The sequence below is a fragment of the Rhinatrema bivittatum genome, chromosome 2, assembly GCF_901001135.1.
Source record: "Rhinatrema bivittatum chromosome 2, aRhiBiv1.1, whole genome shotgun sequence".
Taxonomy (NCBI): domain Eukaryota; kingdom Metazoa; phylum Chordata; class Amphibia; order Gymnophiona; family Rhinatrematidae; genus Rhinatrema; species Rhinatrema bivittatum.
The window spans coordinates 374,207,145-374,234,937 of record NC_042616.1 but is presented as its reverse complement, the minus strand read 5'-3'; the positions used below and the strand labels follow the sequence as shown (position 1 = coordinate 374,234,937).

General features: G+C 50.8%; 1 protein-coding gene across 1 annotated transcript in view; it reads right to left on the bottom strand.

Annotated features, from left to right (window-relative positions):
- LOC115083294 (dynein heavy chain 5, axonemal-like) overlaps positions 1 to 27,793 on the bottom strand; it is a 1,259,434-nt gene that overhangs the window by 1,105,949 nt on the left and 125,692 nt on the right. Inside the window, exon 12 of the mRNA XM_029587102.1 lies at positions 5,505 to 5,600. Coding sequence (XP_029442962.1) covers positions 5,505 to 5,600 — 96 coding nt within the window. The remainder of the gene's footprint in view (positions 1 to 5,504; positions 5,601 to 27,793) is intronic.

The window sequence follows — 27,793 nt, the reverse complement described above, 5'->3', positions numbered from 1 at the left end:
CCGCTTCCCAGGGCTAACCTGCATCTACAAAGGACATCCGGGTTCTAGCGCTCTGAGCCTTGCATCATCTCTTCCTCCATTCTACGGAGTCCATCTCTTCAACAGCTACCAGCCTTTGTGAGTACCTTCTCTCTGTCTCTCTGCCTTGTCTCACCACAGAATAGATTCTCGGCGTACCCCGCTTCGCAGACCACTACTGGATCTACCATCGTTGACTACATCATCAGTGACTGGGTTCTCGGCCTACCCAGCTCCGCGGACCACTATCAGACCCTTCACTTCCAGCATCTGGTGAGACCTTCTCTGCACTTGATACAACTCAGTGTTTGGACTGAACTATCATCAGAGACCTACTCCACTGGCTGAGGAATGCAGCACGCTTCTAGGGTCTTGTCAACTGCTGTATAATAAAGCTTTTATTCTCTCTGTGGTCATTACTGAGAGTCAGCCTATTGCTGTGTTTTCCCCACAGGGCCCCTCTCCGTGGGAGGAGTCAACACAGCAACCAGGGATCCACAAACAAGTCAAACTTACAACAGTTCCTCTTGGTGGAGTGTGCATTTATTTTAACAAAATTATTTAACTCTCCACCATCTCTCTCCAGATAACAAAATAAATTGCATGTAGAACATAAATATCTTAATACTAAAAATTACACTCCATTTATGAGATTCTGAAAATTTTTTACAATTACACCAGGCCCTAGAAGGCCAATACACCTCCTATTGGAAAAGGACAAGTCAAACTGCTATAAAAAAAAAAAGACTCCTACAAAGAAACTAAACACTAGCACAGGGTATCCATATCCAGTCCTTGAGAGCCATAAGCAGGCCAGGTTTTCAGCATATTCACAATCAATATGCATGACAGATTTGAATGGACTGCATCTTAGTAAATTAATCTCATGCATATTCATTGTGGATATTCTGAAAACCTGACCTGTTTCTGGCTCTCAAGGACTGGAGCTGGCCACCCCTGCATTAGCAGGATCCTTAACTTTGATCACACATGCAAAATACAAACAAACCCTTTCCAAATGCAAAATAAGGAAACACAAATTAATAATAGAATCCTTCACACAAAAACTAAACTGGAAATCCAAAGAAGTCAGACTCTGCAGTGCAACAGCAGAAAAATTACATTACCAGTCTGCAACATTGCTGCCCCCTGTCCTTTCCCAATGCTGCAAATCCTAGGCATGGACTAGTACCAAATGATGCTGCTTCCTCTCACCCCAGAAGACAATGTCCCCAAACCCTCTACCCAGTACCTCCCCAACATCCCCACCACCCCTAACCCCTATTCTGCCACCTTCTCCCTGACCCACTCCTTCTGTCCACCATTACTTGACCCTACTCTGTCCACCCCCACCCTCTTCCAATCATCTTTCTGAACCCGAGCCCACCTCTCTTAGGCTCCTCACCTTTTACCCATTATCCCATGACCATCTTCCAGCATTCTCACTCTCTTCTCCTCTCCCCTCCCTCCCCCGCCACTGTTCAGAGCCAGAAAAAGGATACAGTATTCAAGTCCTGCCAGAGTCAGGAGCAAATGGAGGTAGAAGCAGCAGGACTAGTGGTAACATACAAGCCAGAAGACAATGACCACTAATAACTTTTTCTAATCCCAACAGCTTCCCTGCAAGTAGCACAGCCATGTTGTCATGCTGCACACACCTCTTCTGCATTCTTTGTCTGCTGGGGAGATGGAACCCAGAGCTGTGGGTGAATTGGAGGCAGCCATTGAACATGGCTGTACTGCCTGCAGGGAAGACATTGGGAATAGAAAACAAAATTAGCAGTGTATGCTTCTGAGACTCAGAGCACCAAGTTTCGAATTTGGGGCACAGATCCCATAATCATGGTGCTAACAACGCCTCTGCCACCCACCCAGCAGCTTCTCTCTTTTCCTCTACTCCCCACCTGCTCAGTACCCCCCCCCCCCCCCCCCATCCTTCCACAGTTAACCAGCAATCATTTCCTTCTCTTTCTCTTCCCCCCCTCATAATATGGAAGCTCCATCCCTCTTTCTGTATTTTTCAGTTTCTGGTATAAGGATCCATCAGTGACCCCACTTCTGGACCTTTTCCTGTTCTTAAGCTACTGGCAGGATGGGATCTGCCAGTAGCTCCAGGCTTTGTGCTGGCAGGAGCTTGCCAACTCCAAAATTTTGGATCTCTAGGCAACTACCTAGTTCACCTAATGAAAACACCAGCCCTGCTGAACTGTATGCAGAAGTGGCACACGGTCACTGCAATTTGAAGGACAATAAGTGACAGACAAATTCTGAATAGATTACAGTGGAGAAAAATGATTCAGTAGGAAGCCCACAAAGAGCAAGTTACAGTAGCCTAAGCAGGAGGTGATAGAGTGGATACGTGTTTTGGCAGCATGCTCAGAAAGTAATGGATGGATTTTTAACAATGTTATAAAGAAAAAAACAACATGCTTTAGCAGTATTTTGGATGTGTGCAGAGAAGGATAGAGAGGTATCAAAGATTAGCCCAAGATTATGTGCCAAGGGTGCCGGGAAGATGAGAGTGCTGGGAAAAAAAAAGAGAGAAAAGGGGAAATGGGTTTGGGAGAACGACAAAAAGGTATGTCCTGACTATGTTAAGTTTAAAAGGATGATGAATCATCCAAGTGCAAATGTCAGACATGCAGGTTGAGATTTGGGTCTGGTTTCTTGCTACTTTGGAAAGGAAGTTCTGGGAATGATCAGCATAAAACTGGCATTGAATGCCATGGGAAGAGATCAGAATACTGAGGAAAAAAGAGGAGAAAGAAAAGAGAAGAGGGTCCAGGACAGAGCCTTGACACACACCAATCACAGAATAAAGGTAGAGGAAGAGCCAGAGGATTTGGTAAAATGTATGATGGGAGAGATAAGAGCGCCTAAATCCAGTTGACTACAGCATATCAAGGAGTATTCAATACAATCAATCAAAACCAAAAGAAATGAAAATTTATGTAAAACCCTTAGCACAAAATTCCAAATCCTAATAATACCTCACTAAAATTCTAAATACTAATTTCAGATACCATTAAATATTGGTATACATTATAGGTCAACTGTTTTAATCATTTGTCACAAGTAACTGCTTATTTCTAAATTTTAAATTGTAATTAAAATCTTCATTAAAAAAATACTTACTTTCTGTAATATACTGCAACAACCAATGCTCACAAATTACAGTCAACTTCTAAAACTCAATATTATTAATATACAACACTCAATGTGCAACGCTCTAACTCTTGAACAATTATCACCTTCTAAGCCCAGTGTTATTTCTGTACCCACTCAGTATTTGTTTCATGCCTGACATAGATCTATAGGAACTTATTTTATCAAAAAATAATGCTAGTTTCTTGCTAGCGAAAGAGTATTCATGCCATTGATAGCTGTAAGACAAAATTGGATAATGTCTTGCAGGGGTATCATTAGCCTTAGGTACATGGGGGCTCATGCTCTGAGACTCCAGCTGCAAGCAAAGCAGAAGAAGCCCTATGGGGCTGCTGATGTTTCTTCTACAGCTGATGGGCTGAAGAAGAGGCCCTGCAGGGCTGCCGGCAGCTATTGAAGAGGCCTTCTGGGGCCACCAGTGTTTCCCCCTCAGCTGGTAGCTGAAGAAGAGGCCCTGTGGGACCATAGGTATTTCTAAGCAGCTGATGGCCAAAGAAGAGGCCCTGCAAGCTGCTGGTTTTTCTCCTGCAGCCAGTGGCCAAAGAAGAAGAAGTCCAGAGTATGCCTATGTGTGTGAGAGCAAGACACAGACTGCCTGTGTGTGTGTGTGTGTGTATGTATGTGAGATACAGTGAGAGACAGTCTGTGTGTTTGAGATAGGCAGTCTCTCACTCTATGACACACACATACACACAAGTAGTCTCTGCCTCATTGTGTGTATGTGTGTGTGTGAGAGCGAGAGATAGAGAGAGAGAGTGCCTGTGTGTGTGTGTGTGTGAGACGGCGTGCATGTGTATGTGTGTGCAAGAGAAAGACTGCCTGTGTGACTGGGTGTGACTGGGTGTGACTGAGAGACTGCCTGTGTGTGTGTGAATGCTTATGTGTATGTGTGTGTGGGTGTGTGTTTGTTTGTTTATGAGAGATAGAGAGAGAATGTGCCTGTGTATGTGTGTGAGAGAGAGAGAGAGAGCAGGCACAGTTTGTGTGCTCCTATCCAATCTACTACAATCTCATAATGACTGGAAATCTAAAGTTCCCAGGTCTGGGATTTTTTAAAATACATATTAGCTTTCATTATTGGGTTTTATTTGATGTGTCTGCTATTTTAAATATTTTTTTTGGTGTTTGGTAAAATGTTTACATTTTTTGTATACATTTATAATTATTGGATATTGTTCTATTCATCAGCTGATGTGACATTTATTATTTTTTTATTGGTATGGTTGATGTTTTAAATTTATTGATTATAACAAGGAATGGTGATATTTCTTTTTTTTCCATTCTTGCATGGTAAACAGAGTCTGGCTTGTTGTAGTATCCAGTTCAGTTTTTGTCTGTACATTTCTACTTATGCCTTTTTATTCTATATTTGATGAGGGTCTGTTTATATTCTGCACGTGTGATCAAGATGAGGTATCCTGATAGCATGTAGTTTCTGAGTAGGGATGTACAGCAGCCTGACTTGTTCTGTTTTCCTTATAGGAAGTGTTTTAGGGCCTGGTGTAATATTTGCAGTGTTGCCTTTTCATATATAGAGTTGTTACTATTTGAGTCTGGCAGTTCATATGTTATACATTTTCTATATGTTCTGAGTACATTTTTTGCAGGGTTTTGAATTAACAATGTAACTGAGATGTGTTAATTGTTGCTGTTATAGTGAGGTTCTGTCAAAAGATCATGGGTACGATTGATAAAATGTGCATAATCTACACACAGTTACATGTCTTATCTACATCCACCAGAAACAACCACTGAATAATTTGACCAGTTCAGCTTTCACCAGTAAAAATAGTTGAGATGTACAGATGCATGGCAATTACACAAATAATCTATCAGGCCAATGTGATAACATGAGAAAAAGTAGAATGGAAACATTGTATTCCTCTATTATTGTATGCTGACAAACTGAGTGCTTCACTAAACTTAGTAGCTAATAACTTGTACAGGCACAGTAAGGGCTTTGCTATACACACTGGGAAACAAGACTGTGACCAGTTTGTTTTTGGACAATGGTTTTCATGGGGAGACAGCAGAAAATCTCTGGGAATACATGATCTACTGCACATTCTCACAATATCCATAATCTCCAGCCTACTTATATTTTCTTTTATTTATTTATTTTGTTTATAACCTAGTTCTAGCTGCCTAACTTCATCTATATTTAAGCTAAGACAGAGCAGAGTCAGATGTTCTGCAGAACCTTTTTCTAGAAGTGCACCTAAGCCACCACCATCTGAAGTGTGAAGGGAAAGGGTTAAAAAATGAAGAGTAAGGGGGGAGAAAAGTATTATTTTTCCATTTTAATATATTCATTTACTCACAGTTAGAGGTTTTGCAAACCAGGAATCCACAAATGCCTGCAGTAACTGATATAATCCTTCAATTTGTTTCTTGAATTCAAGGTAATCTTTATCAAACTACATAAAAATAGAGAGCAAAAGTATTTTGGTCTTATGGAGTACATCCTGTTTCATGCAAACAAAAAGAGTATAGATGAAAAGTCAAGAAACAAGTAATAATTAAAAAAGGTAGATGAAAAAGAAACTGATGGAAAAAAAAGAGAAATGGAATGAAGAAAAGAGAAAGCTTGTCATAATTAACATTTTCATTAGCTTCCATTGTGGATAACTTTTGAGAAGGCAATCCCTTCTGGCTCAGTAATTCTGTGAGCAACAGGGCCTCCCATGTGGACAACATAGCCCTTTTCTAAGATCTGAGTCACCACACAGGTGCTACCCATCACCAATGTGACTCTCAGCAGTGCTGGATCTTTCTATATGAAGAGAAATCTAGACATGGTCTCTGCTTGATGAAAACAAAATGAATCAGGGCTAGAGACAGTTTCTTCTTTAGCTAACTTTCTTTTTCCTGGTCATGCGGTCTTCTTTCTCACAGACCTCCAGGAGAAACTGTTTTATCCTCACTTTGTTGATAAAGGAGACCTGAAGCTGAGGTGTGTGTCTCCCTTTGGAAAATTACTCTAGTGCAGCTTTAATTAGGCTGGCAGCATCACTAGAGAGTAGCTTTTGAAGCACCCTAAGTTTCCAGTGCCCAGGTCTATACCACACTTCTAGCCCAGGTAAGCAAGAACCTCAGGACTGTGAATCAAACCAAAGTGATTTGTTCCACAGAACAAAATACTACTAGTGAAGAAGCAGCCCAGGTTTCTCTCTCTCTCAATCAAAGCTTGCTTGTGTTATCTAATTTGTCATTTTTTAAATAAAGATTTTATCTGCTACAGGCAAGAATTTAAAAAAAATGGGAAATTGTATAAAGCGTGCACTTCTGATCATATTTCCAAATCAATATTGACAAAATGGCAAGCACTTGCAAATACTAGCAATGCTGTTTAAATCAAAAACCTAGATATCCAAATGTAATATTTTGATTTCCCAAGTCTGGAATTGTCTGGCATTTGATCAATATTTTTATGTCCTTCTTCCTCAAGAAATAGGGCAATTTCTTTAAAGTATTGTGCTCATGCCATCCTCATAGGATTGCATTTGCCAAGTCATCCATCAGTACCTGCTTTCTAGTACTAGTGGGAAGATATAGTGTAATGATTAAGCATGCAGATAATCATCGTTCACCATCTGAATATTATGTCATGATTATTAGGAAGGCTTTCAAGTCACTATGGCCTGGATTTATCAAAATGTGGTAAGTACCACATGTGATAGCAAAAGGGGTGTGTTTTATGGTAATATTTCAGATTCTGTGATGTGCCAGACCTGTTGTATTTCCTGCATTCAATCACTGGGGGACCATTTTTAATGGTCCCAGACACACAAGGTGTTACGCTTGGGCTCCGGACAGGAGTCGTGCACACCACCCAGCAGGGTGGCTCCAGGTGGAGAGAGACAGGAGGCTCGAAACAGCGTCAGGTACCAGGCTGGGTCAGGGCAGGCAGCAATAAACAGAGTCTGGGTTCAGGCTGGGTCAGGGCAGGCGGCAAGTGGCAGTGTCTGGTACAGGCTGGGTCAGGGCAGGCGGCAAGTGGCAGTGTCTAGTACAGGCTGGGTCAGGGCAGGCGGCAGTCAGCAGTGTCTGGGTCCAGGCTAGGTCAGGGCAGGCGGCAAGTGGCAGTGTCAAGTACAGGCTGGGTCAGGGCACAGTAAGCAGGACAAGGCAGGTCAGAAGGCCCGTAGGCCACACACACACACACGGAAGGCCCGTAGGCCACACACCATAGACGGGGCAAGGCAGGTCAGAAGGCCCGTAGGCCACACACACATACACGGAAGGCCCGTAGGCCACACACCAATAGCGGGGCAAGGCAAGGATAGGCCCGAAGGCCACGCAAGGCAAGGCAAGGCAAGGATAGGCCCGAAGGCCGCGCAAGGCAAGGCAAGGCAAGGATAGGCCCGAAGGCCGCGCAAGGCAAGGCAAGGCAAGGATAGGCCCGAAGGCCGCGCAAGGCAAGGCAAGGCAAGGATAGGCCCGAAGGCCGCGCAAGGCAAGGCAAGGCAAGGATAGGCCCGAAGGCCACGCAAGGCAAGGCAAGGATAGGCCCGAAGGCCGCGCAAGGCAGGCTAGAGCAGGGAGCCCAGGTGAGCTCGATGCCGAAGCACCGAGGCAACTGTCAGGCAGGGTTAAGAGGGCACACCCAGAGCATAGAGTGGACATAGGAGATGGACTGGGCCTGTCAGGAAAGTCAGCACTAGAGGGACCCCTGGTGGTGAGGCGGTAGCACAGCAGCCACAGCCGTAACAGTACCCCCCCCCCTCAAGGCCTCCCCCTCCTCCTGGATCCCATCTGTGCAGGAGGTAGTCAAGAATAACGGGAGACCACTCCGGGGGTGATGCGGCAGGTTCAACTCCTTTCCGAGGCAAAAAGGCAGTCCATAACCCCTCCTGGGACAAGGCGGCAGGGTTAGACCCCTCCTGGGGTAGCAGAGGCGGTGCAGATCTCCATAACCCCTCCTGGGGTGACAAGGGGAACACAAACCCCACCTGGGGCAGAGAAATAGTCCGTAACCCTTCTTGAGGCGATAGTAGGACCGGTCCGGACCCTTCCAAGGTCGGCATTAAGACCGGTACAGGCCCCTCCAGGGGCGGCAGCTGGGCCAGTACAGCAGGCTCGGATCCTACTCGGGCAATTGTAGCAGGCTCGGACCCCTCTCGGGGCGGTGTAGCAGGCTCGGACCCCTCTCGGGGCGATGAAGCAGGCTCGGACCCCTCTCGGGGCATTGTAGCAGGCTCGGACCCCTCTCGGGGCGATGAAGCAGGCTCGGACCCCTCTCGGGGCATTGTAGCAGGCTCGGACCCCTCTCGGGGCATTGTAGCAGGCTCGGACCCCTCTCGGGGCGATGAAGCAGGCTCGGACCCCTCTCGGGGCGATGAAGCAGGCTCGGACCCCTCTCGGGGCATTGTAGCAGGCTCGGACCCCTCTCGGGGCGATGAAGCAGGCTCGGACCCCTCTCGGGGCGATGAAGCAGGCTCGGACCCCTCTCGGGGCGATGAAGCAGGCTCGGACCCCTCTCGGGGCATTGTAGCAGGCTCGGACCCCTCTCGGGGCGATGAAGCAGGCTCGGGCCCCTCTCGGGGCGATGAAGCAGGCTCGGACCCCTCTCGGGGCATTGTAGCAGGCTCGGACCCCTCTCGGGGCATTGTAGCAGGCTCGGACCCCTCTCGGGGCGATGAAGCAGGCTCGGACCCCTCTCGGGGCACTGTAGCAGGCTCGGACCCCTCTCGGGGCGTTGTAGCAGGCTCGGACCCCTCTCGGGGCATTGTAGCAGGCTCGGACCCCTCTCGGGGCGATGAAGCAGGCTCGGACCCCTCTCGGGGCATTGTAGCAGGCTCGGACCCCTCTCGGGGCGATGAAGCAGGCTCGGACCCCTCTCGGGGCGTTGTAGCAGGCTCGGACCCCTCTCGGGGCATTGTAGCAGGCTCGGACCCCTCTCGGGGCGATGAAGCAGGCTCGGACCCCTCTCGGGGCGTTGTAGCAGGCTCGGACCCCTCTCGGGGCGTTGTAGCAGGCTCGGACCCCTCTCGGGGCGATGAAGCAGGCTCGGACCCCTCTCGGGGCGATGAAGCAGGCTCGGACCCCTCTCGGGGCATTGTAGCAGGCTCGGACCCCTCTCGGGGCGTTGTAGCAGGCTCGGCCCCCTCTCGGGGCGATGAAGCAGGCTCGGACCCCTCTCGGGGCATTGTAGCAGGCTCGGACCCCTCTCGGGGCGATGAAGCAGGCTCGAACCCCTCTCGGGGCGATGAAGCAGGCTCGAACCCCTCTCGGGGCGTTGTAGCAGGCTCGGACCCCTCTCGGGGCGATGAAGCAGGCTCGGACCCCTCTCGGGGCGATGAAGCAGGCTCGGACCCCTCTCGGGGCATTGTAGCAGGCTCGGACCACTCTCGGGGCGTCAGCAGGACCGGTATGGACCCCTCCCGGGGTGGCAGCAGGACCAGTTCAGCAGACTCCGATGGCTGACTCAGGAAGTCTGTCAGTAGGATTGGTTCGGACCCCTCCGGGGGCGTCAGCAGGACCGGTATGGACCCCTCCAGGGACGGCAGCAGGGCCGGTTCAGACCCCTCCAAGGGCGTTGTAGTAGGTTCGGACCCCTCTGAAGACGGCAGCAGGGCCGGTTTGGCAGGCTCAGATGGCAGAGTTAGAAAGTCTGTCAGCAGGGCTGGTGCGGACCCCTCCGAGGACGGCAGCAGGGCCGGTTCAGCAGACTCAGGCTCTTCTCGGGGTAGTGCAGCAGGTTCAGATGGCAGAGTAGCATGGTTAAAGGTAGTGTGCATGGAAGACACAGATTGTACTGCCGTGGACTTGATACCTCGAGCCAAAGTCTGATGCTCCTGATTTTGTTTCTGGAGGAGCAGTTTAGAGAAGGCACAGGCAGTTCTAGGACGTCTAGGGAAGGTGCTCGTTAGTGTCCACTTGGCAGCTGTGGGAAGCTGAGCCCTGCTAGAGCTAATCAGCTCTCTCCGTTGTAGAGAAACCTGTTCCCGAGGCTCTAGCACTGGTCTCACAGAAGCCTTCTTGGCCAGGTAAGTCCTGGGTTTTTCTACCCTCAAACTGCCAGCAAAAATGTTTGTTTTAGTTGAGCCAGAAACAGAATACTGGTTAGGAGAGCTGAATGCCTTTTCTAATTGCACAGCTGGTCCTAGAGCAGAACAACAGGGGCAGGGTTTGCCTGGAGGTAACAAACACGGGAGACAGGAGCATTTCCACCACCCTGGTTTAGGAGCCAGACAGTTCAAACACTCCTGATAGACAGAGACATTTTTCTTGTTGCAGTTATTGCATGACCAGTGTTCCTGACCAACAAGTTCACAGGCTAGACAGTTCTGATAGCTAGGATAATTCAAAGTTTGACAGGAACTGCAGGTATAAAACTTTAAAGAAGGAGGCATCTTGAATTAGTGAAAAGTTGACTCACCGGCAGGACACAGACTTATCTCTTCCCCTGGAAAATGTGATGGCTTCGGCATACTGTTACGCTTGGGCTCCGGACAGGAGTCGTGCACACCACCCAGCAGGGTGGCTCCAGGTGGAGAGAGACAGGAGGCTCGAAACAGCGTCAGGTACCAGGCTGGGTCAGGGCAGGCAGCAATAAACAGAGTCTGGGTTCAGGCTGGGTCAGGGCAGGCGGCAAGTGGCAGTGTCTGGTACAGGCTGGGTCAGGGCAGGCGGCAAGTGGCAGTGTCTAGTACAGGCTGGGTCAGGGCAGGCGGCAGTCAGCAGTGTCTGGGTCCAGGCTAGGTCAGGGCAGGCGGCAAGTGGCAGTGTCAAGTACAGGCTGGGTCAGGGCACAGTAAGCAGGACAAGGCAGGTCAGAAGGCCCGTAGGCCACACACACACACACGGAAGGCCCGTAGGCCACACACCATAGACGGGGCAAGGCAGGTCAGAAGGCCCGTAGGCCACACACACACACACGGAAGGCCCGTAGGCCACACACCATAGACGGGGCAAGGCAGGTCAGAAGGCCCGTAGGCCACACACACATACACGGAAGGCCCGTAGGCCACACACCAATAGCGGGGCAAGGCAAGGATAGGCCCGAAGGCCACGCAAGGCAAGGCAAGGCAAGGATAGGCCCGAAGGCCGCGCAAGGCAAGGCAAGGCAAGGATAGGCCCGAAGGCCACGCAAGGCAAGGCAAGGCAAGGATAGGCCCGAAGGCCACGCAAGGCAAGGCAAGGCAAGGATAGGCCCGAAGGCCGCGCAAGGCAAGGCAAGGCAAGGATAGGCCCGAAGGCCACGCAAGGCAAGGCAAGGCAAGGATAGGCCCGAAGGCCGCGCAAGGCAGGCTAGAGCAGGGAGCCCAGGTGAGCTCGATGCCGAAGCACCGAGGCAACTGTCAGGCAGGGTTAAGAGGGCACACCCAGAGCATAGAGTGGACATAGGAGATGGACTGGGCCTGTCAGGAAAGTCAGCACTAGAGGGACCCCTGGTGGTGAGGCGGTAGCACAGCAGCCACAGCCGTAACAGTACCCCCCCCTCAAGGCCTCCCCCTCCTCCTGGATCCCATCTGTGCAGGAGGTAGTCAAGAATAACGGGAGACCACTCCGGGGGTGATGCGGCAGGTTCAACTCCTTTCCGAGGCAAAAAGGCAGTCCATAACCCCTCCTGGGACAAGGCGGCAGGGTTAGACCCCTCCTGGGGTAGCAGAGGCGGTGCAGATCTCCATAACCCCTCCTGGGGTGACAAGGGGAACACAAACCCCACCTGGGGCAGAGAAATAGTCCGTAACCCTTCTTGAGGCGATAGTAGGACCGGTCCGGACCCTTCCAAGGTCGGCATTAAGACCGGTACAGGCCCCTCCAGGGGTGGCAGCTGGGCCAGTACAGCAGGCTCGGATCCTACTCGGGCAATTGTAGCAGGCTCGGACCCCTCTCGGGGCGGTGTAGCAGGCTCGGACCCCTCTCGGGGCGATGAAGCAGGCTCGGACCCCTCTCGGGGCGATGAAGCAGGCTCGGACCCCTCTCGGGGCGATGAAGCAGGCTCGGACCCCTCTCGGGGCATTGTAGCAGGCTCGGACCCCTCTCGGGGCGGTGTAGCAGGCTCGGACCCCTCTCGGGGCGATGAAGCAGGCTCGGACCCCTCTCGGGGCGTTGTAGCAGGCTCGGACCCCTCTCGGGGCGATGAAGCAGGCTCGGACCCCTCTCGGGGCATTGTAGCAGGCTCGGACCCCTCTCGGGGCGTTGTAGCAGGCTCGGACCCCTCTCGGGGCGATGAAGCAGGCTCGGACCCCTCTCGGGGCATTGTAGCAGGCTCGGACCCCTCTCGGGGCGATGAAGCAGGCTCGGACCCCTCTCGGGGCATTGTAGCAGGCTCGGACCCCTCTCGGGGCGTTGTAGCAGGCTCGGACCCCTCTCGGGGCGATGAAGCAGGCTCGGACCCCTCTCGGGGCATTGTAGCAGGCTCGGACCCCTCTCGGGGCGTTGTAGCAGGCTCGGACCCCTCTCGGGGCGATGAAGCAGGCTCGGACCCCTCTCGGGGCATTGTAGCAGGCTCGGACCCCTCTCGGGGCGATGAAGCAGGCTCGGACCCCTCTCGGGGCGATGAAGCAGGCTCGAACCCCTCTCGGGGCGATGAAGCAGTCTCGAACCCCTCTCGGGGCGTTGTAGCAGGCTCGGACCCCTCTCGGGGCGATGAAGCAGGCTCGGACCCCTCTCGGGGCGATGAAGCAGGCTCGGACCCCTCTCGGGGCATTGTAGCAGGCTCGGACCACTCTCGGGGCGTCAGCAGGACCGGTATGGACCCCTCCCGGGGTGGCAGCAGGACCAGTTCAGCAGACTCCGATGGCTGACTCAGGAAGTCTGTCAGTAGGATTGGTTCGGACCCCTCCGGGGGCGTCAGCAGGACCGGTATGGACCCCTCCAGGGACGGCAGCAGGGCCGGTTCAGACCCCTCCAAGGGCGTTGTAGTAGGTTCGGACCCCTCTGAAGACGGCAGCAGGGCCGGTTTGGCAGGCTCAGATGGCAGAGTTAGAAAGTCTGTCAGCAGGGCTGGTGCGGACCCCTCCGAGGACGGCAGCAGGGCCGGTTCAGCAGACTCAGGCTCTTCTCGGGGTAGTGCAGCAGGTTCAGATGGCAGAGTAGCATGGTTAAAGGTAGTGTGCATGGAAGACACAGATTGTACTGCCGTGGACTTGATACCTCGAGCCAAAGTCTGATGCTCCTGATTTTGTTTCTGGAGGAGCAGTTTAGAGAAGGCACAGGCAGTTCTAGGACGTCTAGGGAAGGTGCTCGTTAGTGTCCACTTGGCAGCTGTGGGAAGCTGAGCCCTGCTAGAGCTAATCAGCTCTCTCCGTTGTAGAGAAACCTGTTCCCGAGGCTCTAGCACTGGTCTCACAGAAGCCTTCTTGGCCAGGTAAGTCCTGGGTTTTTCTACCCTCAAACTGCCAGCAAAAATGTTTGTTTTAGTTGAGCCAGAAACAGAATACTGGTTAGGAGAGCTGAATGCCTTTTCTAATTGCACAGCTGGTCCTAGAGCAGAACAACAGGGGCAGGGTTTGCCTGGAGGTAACAAACACGGGAGACAGGAGCATTTCCACCACCCTGGTTTAGGAGCCAGACAGTTCAAACACTCCTGATAGACAGAGACATTTTTCTTGTTGCAGTTATTGCATGACCAGTGTTCCTGACCAACAAGTTCACAGGCTAGACAGTTCTGATAGCTAGGATAATTCAAAGTTTGACAGGAACTGCAGGTATAAAACTTTAAAGAAGGAGGCATCTTGAATTAGTGAAAAGTTGACTCACCGGCAGGACACAGACTTATCTCTTCCCCTGGAAAATGTGATGGCTTCGGCATACTGTTACGCTTGGGCTCCGGACAGGAGTCGTGCACACCACCCAGCAGGGTGGCTCCAGGTGGAGAGAGACAGGAGGCTCGAAACAGCGTCAGGTACCAGGCTGGGTCAGGGCAGGCAGCAATAAACAGAGTCTGGGTTCAGGCTGGGTCAGGGCAGGCGGCAAGTGGCAGTGTCTGGTACAGGCTGGGTCAGGGCAGGCGGCAAGTGGCAGTGTCTAGTACAGGCTGGGTCAGGGCAGGCGGCAGTCAGCAGTGTCTGGGTCCAGGCTAGGTCAGGGCAGGCGGCAAGTGGCAGTGTCAAGTACAGGCTGGGTCAGGGCACAGTAAGCAGGACAAGGCAGGTCAGAAGGCCCGTAGGCCACACACACACACACGGAAGGCCCGTAGGCCACACACCATAGACGGGGCAAGGCAGGTCAGAAGGCCCGTAGGCCACACACACACACACGGAAGGCCCGTAGGCCACACACCATAGACGGGGCAAGGCAGGTCAGAAGGCCCGTAGGCCACACACACATACACGGAAGGCCCGTAGGCCACACACCAATAGCGGGGCAAGGCAAGGATAGGCCCGAAGGCCACGCAAGGCAAGGCAAGGCAAGGATAGGCCCGAAGGCCGCGCAAGGCAAGGCAAGGCAAGGATAGGCCCGAAGGCCACGCAAGGCAAGGATAGGCCCGAAGGCCACGCAAGGCAAGGCAAGGCAAGGATAGGCCCGAAGGCCGCGCAAGGCAAGGCAAGGCAAGGATAGGCCCGAAGGCCACGCAAGGCAAGGCAAGGATAGGCCCGAAGGCCGCGCAAGGCAGGCTAGAGCAGGGAGCCCAGGTGAGCTCGATGCCGAAGCACCGAGGCAACTGTCAGGCAGGGTTAAGAGGGCACACCCAGAGCATAGAGTGGACATAGGAGATGGACTGGGCCTGTCAGGAAAGTCAGCACTAGAGGGACCCCTGGTGGTGAGGCGGTAGCACAGCAGCCACAGCCGTAACACAAGGGAGAGAGAGAGAGAGAGAGAGAGAGAGAGAGAGAGAGAACACCTGGCCATAATATCATGGCCCATAGGTAGGTATTTGTATCCCTATGGTAGGCCCATCTAGTAACTCGAGGTGGGGTTTAGGTAACAATGTAGGGGGTTAGGGGCCACTTTGACATTCTACATGACACCTACAAACAGAACAGTGGTCTCTTGTGAAGATTTGCTGGCCTTCGGAGTGAGGAAACTCACTCCAAGATGAGATTTGGGCAAGGTTCTCTCAACCTTCCTCACTCTGAAGGCCAGCAAATCTTCACAAGAGACCACTGTTCTGTTCGTAGGTGTCACGTAGAATGTCAAAGTGGCCCCTAACCCCCTACAGTGTTACCTAAACCCCACCTCGAGTTACTAGGTGGGCCTACCATAGGGATACAAATACCTACCTATGGGCCATGACATTATGGCCAGGTGCTCTCTCTCTCACTCTCTCTTCCCACCCCCCAATGGTAGCTCAAGAATACATTTTGCAGCAGTTTTATGTGATTCATTGGCAAATTTGCATATATAAAGAACATTTTTACTGAAAATCTATCCAGTATTGAAAACATTCCCAAAATAAAATATTTTCCAAACTGTCCTGTCTGAATTAATCTTTTCTAATTCAGTTATCTTACTTTTTCAGAATTTTTCTACTTTCTATTTGTTTTTCTTTCTACTACATCCTTATAAGGACAGTGGAGGTGATGGAGACAAGGGAAGTATCTGAATTCAGGAAAGCATAGGATAAGGACAGGAGAACTCTGAGGGAGTATTAGGGATTGTAGAAATGGGCAGACTAAATAGGCCCTTAGGTCTTGTTCTGCCATCATGTTTCCATCTTTATCTTTTTTCTTCTCTCTCTTCTCTTATCCCACTTTCATGCCAGTTATTTTTTTTCTCGAAAGTGCTTTTTCCCCGCCCACTGCCTCTTCTGTCTCAGTCTCTTCGCCTTCCCCTCCAGTACTGCACCACTCACAACTTCTCTCATACTTATTTATTTTAAAGCTTTTATATTCCACTTTGTCTAGTACACTGTTCATTCACTCCCACGCTTCCATCCTTCCCCTGTTCTATGTCTCATCCTTTTGCATCTCACTTCTCCTCCTTTCTCTATTTTGCCATCCCTCCAGCTCTCCTTATTTCCCCTTTCTTACTGTCCTCCTTTTCCCTCTTTCCCCATTCTCACTAGATTACCATCGCATTCCATATCATCATTCCCCAATGCTGCATCATTCTACCTAAAATGCTACTGCCCACAATATATACCTTCAGATGTTGTTTCCTGGACTCCTCTACCATGCCTCTCCATGCGCTACTCCTTGTAACATCCTCCCAGTGCTGCACAGCTGTTCCTGATTCTTCAACCCCTCCCAATATTCCCTCTTGCATCACACTCTTCGCCTGTACCAGCCTCAGCCTACAGCTGCATGATTATGGCAGCCCAGTGGCAGAAGGATGTGAGGAAAATGTATTTGTACAGTGAACTGTAATGACCTTTGATAAGTTGAAGTTACAGCTGATGTTGTACTGACCAGAACTAGTTTAAAACAGAACTTGTTTACCTCTTACTGTAGGATTTTTAGAAACTGCACACAGCTAAAACCTATTATTCATTAGGTTACTGCATTTGCAGTATTATAGATTGTTTCATTCACTGCCTGTGGCAGCCCCGCGGTGTGGCCCACTCACCTCTCTACACAAGCTTCGGGCTCCAGCTCCTCATCGCTGCCAGCAGTGGACCGCCAGTCCCAACCTCGGACTTCCGCCAGTACCTTCAGCCCTGCTCCACTTCCCAGGACCTCCAGCCAGGATGCCTCCATCCTTCGGGCCTCTCCACGGGGTTCTCAGAGAGACGCCGCCGGCGGTGCCACGCCCCTCCCTAGGCGCATGCGCGCACACCAGTGAAATCTTTAAAGGGCCCACGGCGGGAACCTGGCCGTGAAACCAGATGCTGACATCAGTTCCCTCAGCGCTTAAATGCTCAGGCCTCGCACTGAAGCGTTGCCTTTGCAACAGGTCTTCTTGGTCTCCTGTTCCAGGGTTCCTCGTACTCGTTGCTTCTCCTTAAGCCTTGCTTTGTGTTACTGTTTCTCCAAGTTCCTGGTTCCTGTTCATCTCGTCTGTGTGCTGACTGACTTCCTGGTTCTGACCATCGCTACACCTGACCTTGCCTGCCTTCTCCGAGCCTGATCACTGCTATGCCTGACCTTGCCTGCCTTCTCCGAGCCTGATCACTGCTACGCCTGACCTTGCCTGCCTTCTCCGTGCATTGACCATTGCTACATCCGACCACGCCTGTCTTCTCCGTGCCTTGACCATTGCTACATCCGACAACGCCTGCCTTCTCCGTGCCTTGATCATTGCTACATCTGACCACGCCTGCCTTCTCCATTCCTTGATCATTGCTACAAACAACTTCGCCTCAGACTTTCTTGAGTCCAGAGTTCCACGTTGCTTGCTACAAATTCTAAGTGCCATCAGCTTCCATTCAAGCTTGACAGTGACGCCTCTGTCCCTATCCTCTGGACACGGACTATTAAGGCTTTGGCCTCCCTTTGCTCAGGCACCTTCAGTTCCTTCTTTTTCCTTGGTGCTTGAGTTCCTGTTCCATATCCCATCCAGGATAGGTCCACACCATTTGCTGGCTGCTGTCTCTGGGCTGAACCATCTACTACCTGTACTTAATCTTGAGGCCTGCCTGCTTGCCCGGCACCCGAAGGCTCAACCCGAGGGGAACGTGGGCTTGTATAGGTGAAGCTCCAGTGCACTCCAGCTTCTGCCCACTCCGCCTGCTGATGGTGGGGATCCGTAGGCCCTCGCCTATGGGTTGCGTCAACCCCACCTCAGCCCAAAGATCTATCTCCTATGCAACAGACTGCAAAGGCCATGGATTCATTGGCTTCTGTCTTCCAGGTTGTCTTGACAAAGGTCATTTTATCCTGTCTCACCTCGAAGGGAAGGCCCTGGCCTGGGCTTCCCCCCTATGGGAACGCTCGGACTACTCACTAAGAGAACTGATTCAATTTGTGGCTATATTCAAATGACCTTTGATGATCCAAGGTGGCATGCTGTAGTAAGCACCAGTCTACTACATCCTCATCAAGGACAAGGAGTCTTTTTGATTGTTAGGGTTCCCAGCCGCGGCTGCCCGCAGCTGGCTCCTCCTACCTTCCTCCGTGACGGCCACCGGCACCTCCATGGCTGTGGGGAGACGTCCCCGATGCAGGCTCCTGACCTCCTCCTTCTCGGCAGCTCCGGCTGCTGAGCCTCTGCTACACGCTGCGGTGGGAGAGTGATCCCTCAGCCTCGTCTCCACAACATCAGGATGCACACCAGCACTTCCTGTTTCCACTTCGGGTCACCGCCCTCCTAGGCGCGCGGACGCACCTCCTTCAATCATTTAAAGGGCTCACATCATCAAAATTATCTTCAGCTGTCCGGATGATGTCAAGGAACAGGGAGTATTTATAGAAGCCTCTTTTCTCCTCATGCTCCTCTACTTCGCAACGAGTCTCCTTGTTTTGATAATTTCTTCTGTGCTTCATTGTACTCTTGCTCCTGCTTCCTGCCTTTCCGAGACCTGTTCCTGCCACCCATCCTTTAGCTCCTAGATGGATCTTCTGGCTTCTGGCCTCGTACTGGCAATTGGTGATTCTTGGCTTCTGACCTCGGACTGGCGATTGGTGATTCTCTGGTTTCTGACCTCGGACTGGCGATTGGTGATCCTCGAGCTTCTTACCTCGGAGCGAACATCAGCGACTTCTTCACCTTCTCAAGGGCCCACCTAAGTCCAGCTGGCCCTACGCACCCAAGAGCTCAGCCTGCGGGGAATGGGGCTGGTATTGTATAACATATGAACTGCCAGACTCAAATAGTAACAACTCTATATATGAAAAGGCAACACTGCAAATATTACACCAGGCCCTAAAACACTTCCTATAAGGAAAACAGAACAAGTCAGGCTGCTGTACATCCCTATTCAGAAACTACATGCTATCAGGATACCTCATCTTGATCACACGTGCAGAATATAAACAGACCCTCATCAAATATAGAATAAAAAGGCATAAGTAGAAATGTACAGACAAAAACTGAACTGGATACTACAACAAGACAGACTCTGTTTACCATGCAAGAATGGAAAAAAAAGAAATATCGCCATTCCTTGTTATAATCAATAAATTTAAAACATCAACCATACCAATAAAAAAATAATAAATGTCACATCAGCTGATGAATAGAACAATATCCAATAATTATAAATGTATACAAAAAATGTAAACATTTTACCAAACACCAAAAAAAATATTTAAAATAGCAGACACATTGCTTCAGTTCAGCCTCACCTCCCAACGGTGGGGACCTGTGGGAGTTCGCTCCCTCAGGTAGCGTCAACTCCGCCTCAGGCAAGGGGTCCACATCTCCTCTGTCAATGCTACAGGATGCCAAGCCCATGGACCCAGCAGAGGCGTCAGCTCTTCAAGCCATTCTGGGCATGGCACAAAATATTATGGCGCAACAGAAGGCCCTGGATTCTTTCGCCTCAGCAGTAGAAGGCCTGAACCGACGTTTGGACTCCATCGGCCCTATGATTCCCGCTTTGCCAACAATGACTGTTGCAGCACCGTCGACCTCTGGTATCCGTCCGGTGATTCCTCTACCTGCTCCTCCATGCTTCTCTGGAGACCCCCCACTCCTGTAGGGGCTTCATTAATCAGTGCAACATGCACATGTGTTTACAACCAACCCTCTTCCCGGACGATGCCACAAAGACAACTTACATCTTGTCTCTCCTCAATGGGAAGGCCCTAGCCTGGGCGTCTCCCTTGTGGGAGCGCAACGACCCCATTGATAGAGGTCTTGGATCTCTTCCTTATCGTCTTTGATGACCCCACTCACCAAGCAGCCTCCGGAGTGACACTTCTACACCTGCGCCAAGGTTCCTGGACTCTCGCCGAATATGTAATTGAGTTCCGAACAATATCCTCGGAACTCCATTGGGATATCACCTGCTTGAGGATCATCTTCCTGGAAGGGCTCAACCCAAAAATTAAGGATGAACTCGCAGCCCGCGACTTACCAGGGTCCTTGAACTCCCTCACTGACTTGACTGGGCGAATAGACAGATACCTTAAAGAATGCTCCCGAGAGGTTCAGCTCTCCAAGAAAGTTTCCAGTGCTTTCAGACGCCCTCGACGTTCACCGTCTCCAAAGGTCGAACCAGAGCCTCCAGGGGCTTCAGCTGAGGAACCCATACAACTGGGTCAAGTCAAACTCTCTTCTCAGGAACGCCCTAGATGCCTGCAAGGCGGCCTCTGTCTTTACTGTGGTGGTGGCTGGGCATATCTTGTCATCATGACCGGTGCATCTGGGAAACTCCTGGGCCTAGGATCTGAAGGAGGACTCTTCCTGGGCTTGACATCATCCGTACCGCCACCGACTATGCTGGTCAAGCTGACTACAGGAGACCACGAATTCCATACCCTAGCCCTGGTGGACTCAGGAGTCAGGGGTAACTTTATCATGAAGAGTTTTGTGGAACACCTTGAGATTCCACTTGTCCGTGCCCAGGTTCCATTGGTCCTCTCATCCATTCAGGGCTAACCCCTCCCAGGCTGGGTCACCCACATCACCGCTCCCGTCCAGGTTCGCACCGGATTACTTCATGTGGAAAACCTCTCCTTCCATGTCCTTGACCGGTCTATCCACCCCATCGTGCTGGGGCTCCCCTGGCTTCAAGCGCATTGCCCCCAATTCGACTGGAAAACTCTACAATTGGTCCACTGGGGAACGGCCTGTCAAAACTCTTGTCTCGATACGGTATCTCCCGTACACTGTTTGACTGTGACTTCCCTTCCTCAGGGCCTACCATCACCGTATGCTTCTTACGCAGATGTTTTTTCCAAATGAAAAGCTGAGACGTTACCACCCCATCGACCCTTTGACTGTGCAATTAACCTGCTACCGGGTACAGAGTCTCGGGGATGCACCTATGCCCTCTCGTCCTCTGAGTCCCAGGCCATGTCACTTACATCCAGGAAAACCAGGACCAAGGATTCATCCGCAAATCAACCTCACCAGCAGGTGCTGGGTTCTTCTTCGAGGGCAAAAAGGATGGGACACTCCGTCCCTGTATTGATTATCGGGGGTTGAATGCCATAACCCTGAAGGATCGCTATCCGCTTCCCTTAATTTTGGAGCTCTTTGACAGTCTCCAGGGTGCGCGAGTCTTCACCAAATTGGACCTTAGGGGAGAACATAAGAACATAAGAAATTGCCATGCTGGGTCAGACCAAGGGTCCATCAAACCCAGCATCCTGTTTCCAACAGAGGCCAAACCCAGGCCACAAGAACCTGGCAACTACCCAAACACCCATGCCACTGATGCAATCAATAGCAGTGGCTATTCCCCAAGAAAATTGATTAATAGCCATCAATGGACTTCTCCTCCAAGAACCTATCCAAACCCCTTTTGAACCCAGCTACACTAACTGCACTAACCACATCCTCTGGCAATAAATTCCAGAGCTTTATTGTGCGTTGAGTGAAAAAGAATTTTCTCCGATTAGTCTTAAATGTGCTATTTGCTAACTTAATGGAATGCCCCCTAGTCCTTCAATTATTTGAAAGTGAAAATAACCGAGTCACATCTACTCGTTCAAGACCTCTCATGATCTTAAAGACCTCTATCATATCCCCCCTCAGCCATCTCTTCACCAAGCTGAACAGCCCTAACCTCTTCAGCCTTTCCTCATAGGGAAGCTGTTCCATCCCCTTTATCATTTTGGTTGCCCTTCTCTGTACCTTCTCCATTGCAACTATATCTTTTTTGAGATGCAGCGACCAGAATTGTACACAGTATTCAAGGTGTGGTCTCACCATGGAGCGATATAGAGGCATTATGACATTTTCCGTTCTATTAACCATTCCCTTCCTAATAATTCCTAACATTCTATTTGCTTTTTTGACTGCTGCAGCACACTGAGCTGATGATTTTAAGTATGATCCACTATGAAACCTAGATCTTTTTCCTGGGTGGTAGCTCCTACTATGGAACCTAATATCGTGTAACTACAGCAAGGGCTATTTTACCCTATATGCAACACCTTGCACTTGTCCAAATTAAATTTCATCTGCCATTTGGATGCCCAATCTTCAAGCCTTGCAAGGTCCTCCTGCAAATTATCACAGTCTGCTTGTGATTTAACTACTCTGAATAATTTTGTATCATCTGCAAATTTGATAACCTCACTCGTCGTATTCCTTTCCAGATCATTTATATATATATTGAAAAGCACCAGTCCAAGTACAGATCCCTGAGGAACTCCACTGTTTACCCTTTTCCACTGAGAAAATTGACCATTTAATCCTACTCTCTGTTTCCTGTCTTTTAACCAGCTTGTAATCCACGAAAGGACATCGCCTCCTATCCCTTGACTTTTTAGTTTTCGTAGAAGCCTCTCATGAGGCACTTTGTCAAACACCTTCTGAAAATCCAAATACACTACATCTACCGGTTCACCTTTATCCACATGTTTATTAACCCCTTCAAAAAAATGAAGCAGATTTGTTAGGCAAGACTTCCCTTGGGTAAATCCATGTTGACTATGTTCCATTAAATCATGTCTTTCTATATGCTTTACAATTTTGTTCTTGAGAATAGTTTCCACTATTTTTCCCGGCACTGAAGTCAGGCTCACTGGTCTATAGTTACCCGGATCGCCCCTGGTGTTGCAGTCCCGGTCGCTAGGCTAGCGACCGGGTCCTTACCTTTCTCCTGCCTCCCCCGGTCTCGCCGCGATCCGTTGCTCCTGGGGCCTGCAGGGCCGCATGGCAGCGTCTCTCTCCACGTGGAGACGCTGCCGAAGGACGATTCTGACTCCTCCCACTGCCAGGCAACGCGCGCGAGCAGGGGGCTCTTAAAGGTCCAGCACCCGGAAGTGCTGAACCGCCCCGTTCCTGACGTCAGACGCTGGCTGGCTATTTAAACCAGCGTCTGACTTCCTTGCTTTGCCTTTGCAACGAGGTCGCTCTCCTGAGTGCTTAGTTGCTTCCCAGCGTTGCTTTCAGCCTTGGTTCCTGCTTGTTCCAGCCGTGCCTTGCTTCCAGCTCTGGTTCCTGCTTGTTCCAGCCGTGCCTTGCTTCCAGCTCTGGTTCCTGCTTGTTCCAGCCGTGCCTTGCTTCCAGCTCCGGTTCCAGCTTGTTCCAGCCGTGCCTTGCTTCCAGCTCTGGTTCCTGCTTGTTCCAGCCGTGCCTTGCTTCCAGGTCAGGTTCTGTTTGGTCCTGCTGTGCCTTGGCTCCAGCTCTGGGCTCTACTTGCTGTCTACATATCCTGACTCCAGCTCCGGTTCCTGATTCTCCTTTGTCTTCAGCCAGCCACGAACCTTGGTCTTCTTCACGATTCTCCTTTGTCTTCAGCCAGCCACGAACCTTGGTCTTCTTCACGATTCTCCTTTGTCTTCAGCCAGCCACGAACCTTGGTCTTCTTCACGATTCTCCTTTGTCTTCTGCCAGCCTCGAACCTTGGACTCATTCACGATTCTCCTAAGTCCCAGCGACTCGGACCCCTACGGGCTCCTCCTGGGGGGGTCTCGGGTTTCCAGGGTGAAGACGCCACCAGTCCGCTCCAGCTGAGTGCCGCCTCCCGGCTTATTAACTCCTGTGGACGCTGTCCACCTCAGCCGGCCCAAGGGTCCATTATTGACTTTACTCATAACATAACAGTTTGCAAAGGCCATGGACTCGGCGGACTCCGCTCCTATGCAGGCCATCCCTGGCATGGCCCAAAGAATCCAGCAGCAACAGCAATGTCTGGAAGTCTTGGCTGCTACGGTGGATCGCCTAGCCAGTTGCTTGGACGCCAATCCTCCTCCGGTGGCACAACCCCCGCCTCCACCGGCGGTTCTAGCGCCCGCGCAGACTCAGCTTCCAGCGCCTACTCGATACTCCGGGGATGCCAGATCGTGCAGGGCGTTTTTGAATCAGTGTTTCATCCGCTTCACTTTGCTACCAGGGCAGTTCCCGTCTGATGCCGTCAAGGTAGCATATATTTTGTCTCTGCTCGATGGGAGAGCTATGCTATGGGCCTCTCCCATGTGGGAAAAACAGGACGCCATGCTGCACAATTTACAGGATTTCGTGACTCACTTCAAACAGACTTTTGACGAGCCAGCTCGTGCTACCACCGCTACCACTGAAATTCTACAGCTACGACAAGGTTCCCGTTCTCTGGCGGAGTACGCTATTGAATTTCGTACTCTGGCGATGGAACTCGGCTGGCAGGATGACTGTTTGCGGGGTATTTTCCTGGAAGGCCTTGCAGGCCGTATCAAGGACGAGCTGATGGCTCGCGACCTGCCCTTCACTCTGAACGGGGTGATAGACTTGGCCGGGAGGATTGACCGGCGATTGCAGCAACGAGCTAAGGAGGGTCGAGTTCCTCGTCGCCCTGTCTCTTTGGCACCCTCCTTCTCCAGGTCTCTGACGTTACCTCACAAGACGCCATCAGTCTCCCACAGCTCCTCTGAGGAACCTATGCAGCTTGGTCGGGCGCCACTAACCGAGGAGGAGAAGACACGTCGCCGCACCCAAGGCCTGTGCTTATACTGCGGCACTAAGGGTCATTTCCTGGGTCAATGTCCTGTGAGGCCGGGAAAAGCTCAGGTCTAGGGAGAGATGAGGAGGTTCCCCTAGGCTATGTTAATGCCACTCCTCAATGTACAGTTCCTATAACGTTGGAGTATCCAGGTGGCTCCTTTCAGACTCTAGCTTTTATTGATTCCGGAGCCGGAGGGAACTTTATCTGGAGAGAACTGGTACACCAATTAGGACTACCTACTAAGCGCCGGATACCTCCATTACGGGTTACCTCCATCCAGGGAACCCCTCTACCTGGATCCATTTCTGAAACTACGATGCCTCTCACTTTATGGACGGGAGTGCTTCACACTGAGACAATCTCCTTTTTGCTACTGGATAAATCGGTGCACCCTGTGGTCCTGGGACTCCCTTGGTTGCAACAACATGCTCCGGTGATCCATTGGGACTCTCTCCAAATTGCGCAATGGAGTCCTTCCTGTTTCCAGAATTGCCTGGATCCCGTTCCTAGACCGGAGATATTACTCTCTCACTCTGCCCTGGACCTTCCTTTGCCGTACCAGGATTACGCTGACGTATTCTCCAAACAAAAAGCTGAACTGCTTCCATGCCATCGGCCCTTCGACTGTGCCATTGATTTACTACCTGGTTCCACTCCCCCGCGGGGTAGGGTATACCCTCTTTCTCTGCCAGAAACCCATGCAATGTCAGACTACATTACGGAGAATCTTGCCAAAGGGTTCATTCGCCCTTCGCACTCTCCTGCAGGAGCAGGATTCTTTTTTGTGTCCAAAAAAGATGGCTCCCTCCGGCCGTGCATAGACTATTGAGGTCTGAACTCCATCACTAAGAAAGATCGCTATCCCTTGCCTCTGATCCCAGAACTGCTCGATAGACTTCAGGGGGCCAAGATCTTTACAAAATTGGACTTACGTGGAGCATACAATTTTGTTCGTATTCGTCCCGGTGACGAGTGGAAGACAGCGTTCAACACGCGAGATGGACATTACGAATACTTAGTAATGCCTTTCGGCTTATGTAATGCCCCTGCTGTCTTCCAGAATCTGATGAATGAGGTACTCCGAGAGATGCTTCATTCTTTCGTCATAGTGTACCTTGATGACGTTCTGATCTATTCCCAAGATCTCTCCTCCCATCGCCAACACGTCAAACAGGTCTTACAGGCTCTAAGAGACAATCATCTATACGCTAAATTTGAAAAATGTCAGTTTGAGCGCGAGTCGCTTCCGTTCTTGGGATATATTGTTTCCTCGTCCGGTTTCCAGATGGACCCAGAGAAGGTGGCGGCCATTGTCAAATGGCCTCGCCCGTCTGGCCTGAAGGCGCTACAGCGATTCCTTGGATTCGCCAATTTTTACAGGCATTTTATACCACATTACTCCCAGAAGGTAGCTCCTCTCACGGCGCTTACTCGCAAAGGGGTTAACGCTCACGATTGGTCCACTACCGCCTCGGCTGCCTTTGAAGACTTAAAACAAGCATTCCTAGCCGCTTCCTGCCTACGACACCCAGATCCACACGACCCTTCATCCTGGAGGTCGATGCCTCGAATCTGGCTGTTGGAGCGGTGCTCAGTCAACACGATACTTCGGGCAAATTGATGCCATGTTCTTACTTCTCTAAAAAGTTTTCGCCTGCTGAATGTAACTATGGCATCGGAGACAAAGAACTCTTAGCCATCAAGTTGGCCTTCGAGGAGTGGAGGCAATGGCTGGAGGGGGCTAATCATCCGGTGACAGTGTACACTGATCACAAAAATTTATTGTACTTGGCCCAAGCTCAACGACTAAACTCGCGGCAAGCAAGATGGTCACTCTTCTTCAGTCGTTTCAATTTCATCCTCAAGTTTCGACCAGCTGAGAAGAACGTTCGAGCCGATGCTCTATCTCGTACCTATCAGCCGGAAGAAGAGGACGACTCTCCACGAACCATCCTGGATCCTGCCTGTGTTCAAATAACTACCACTTCCATTGCTTCCTCAAGTAAGACTACCGTTCCTAAGAGGCTTCGGAGGAAAGTCTTGTCTTGGGGGCCATGACTCCTTGACTGGGGGGCATGCTGGTAGACTACGAACTTTGGATCTTATAAATCGTTTCTATTGGTGGCCTGGTCTTCGACGTGATGTTTCCCTTTACGTGAATTCTTGCCCCACTTGCGCCCTGCAGAAACCGCTTAATGGCCCTCCGAGAGGGTTTCTACAACCGTTACCTATACCCACGGAACCCTGGACACATATTGCTACTGATTTTATGGTGGAACTCCCGCCTTCGCAAGGCAAGACTGTGGTATGGGTCACGGTGGACCGCTTCTCTAAAATGGCTCACTTTGTGCCTTTGCCCAAATTACCTTCTGCCACTGAACTGGCTTCTCTGTTTACACATCATGTATTCCGTATTCATGGTCTGCCTCAGGACATTGTATCTGACAGAGGCCCTCAATTCACAGCCAGGTATTGGAAAGCCTTATGCAAAAAATTTAAGATCCAGCTGAGTTTCTCCTCCGCTTTCCACCCGCAAAGTAATGGGCAAACCGAACGCATGAATCGTTCATTAAAGTTGTTCCTACGAGCGTTCATTAACCACAAACAAGATAATTGGGTGGAGCTTTTGCCTTGGGCAGAATTCGCCTATAATAATCAAATACATACGGCGACGGGGAAATCCCCTTTTCAAATTGTGTACGGTAAACAGCTCAAACCACCGTTACCTCTACCAGTACCAACCTCCTCACCAGCTGCTCAATTGACCGCGGACCAATTGAGTAAACTTTGGTCCTCTATTCAACACCGACTTCAGAAAGTCGCACGCACTTCTAAACGCTACTATGATCGACACCGAAAACCGGCATTCGCTTTTCTCCCAGGCGATCGAGTGTGGCTTAGTACAAAGAACATTCATCTGAGGCAACCTTCCAAGAAACTCTCACCCAAGTTCTGTGGTCCTTTCCGCGTTGCAGAGAGGGTAGGGCTGGTCTCTTACCGTCTACGACTCCCAACCACTTTACGCATTCATGATGTCTTTCATGTCTCCCTCTTAAAACCAGTGATTCTTTCCAGATTCCACCCCAGGCCTCTTGAGGACGCTTCCACCACTACAGATGAGGATCCTACGTTTCAGGTACGAGAGGTCCTGGATGCTCGTTTCGCCAACAGACGTTGGGAATATTTGCTAGCCTGGGAAGGTTGTGGAGACGAAGACAATACGTGGGAGCCTGCCCGCAACAT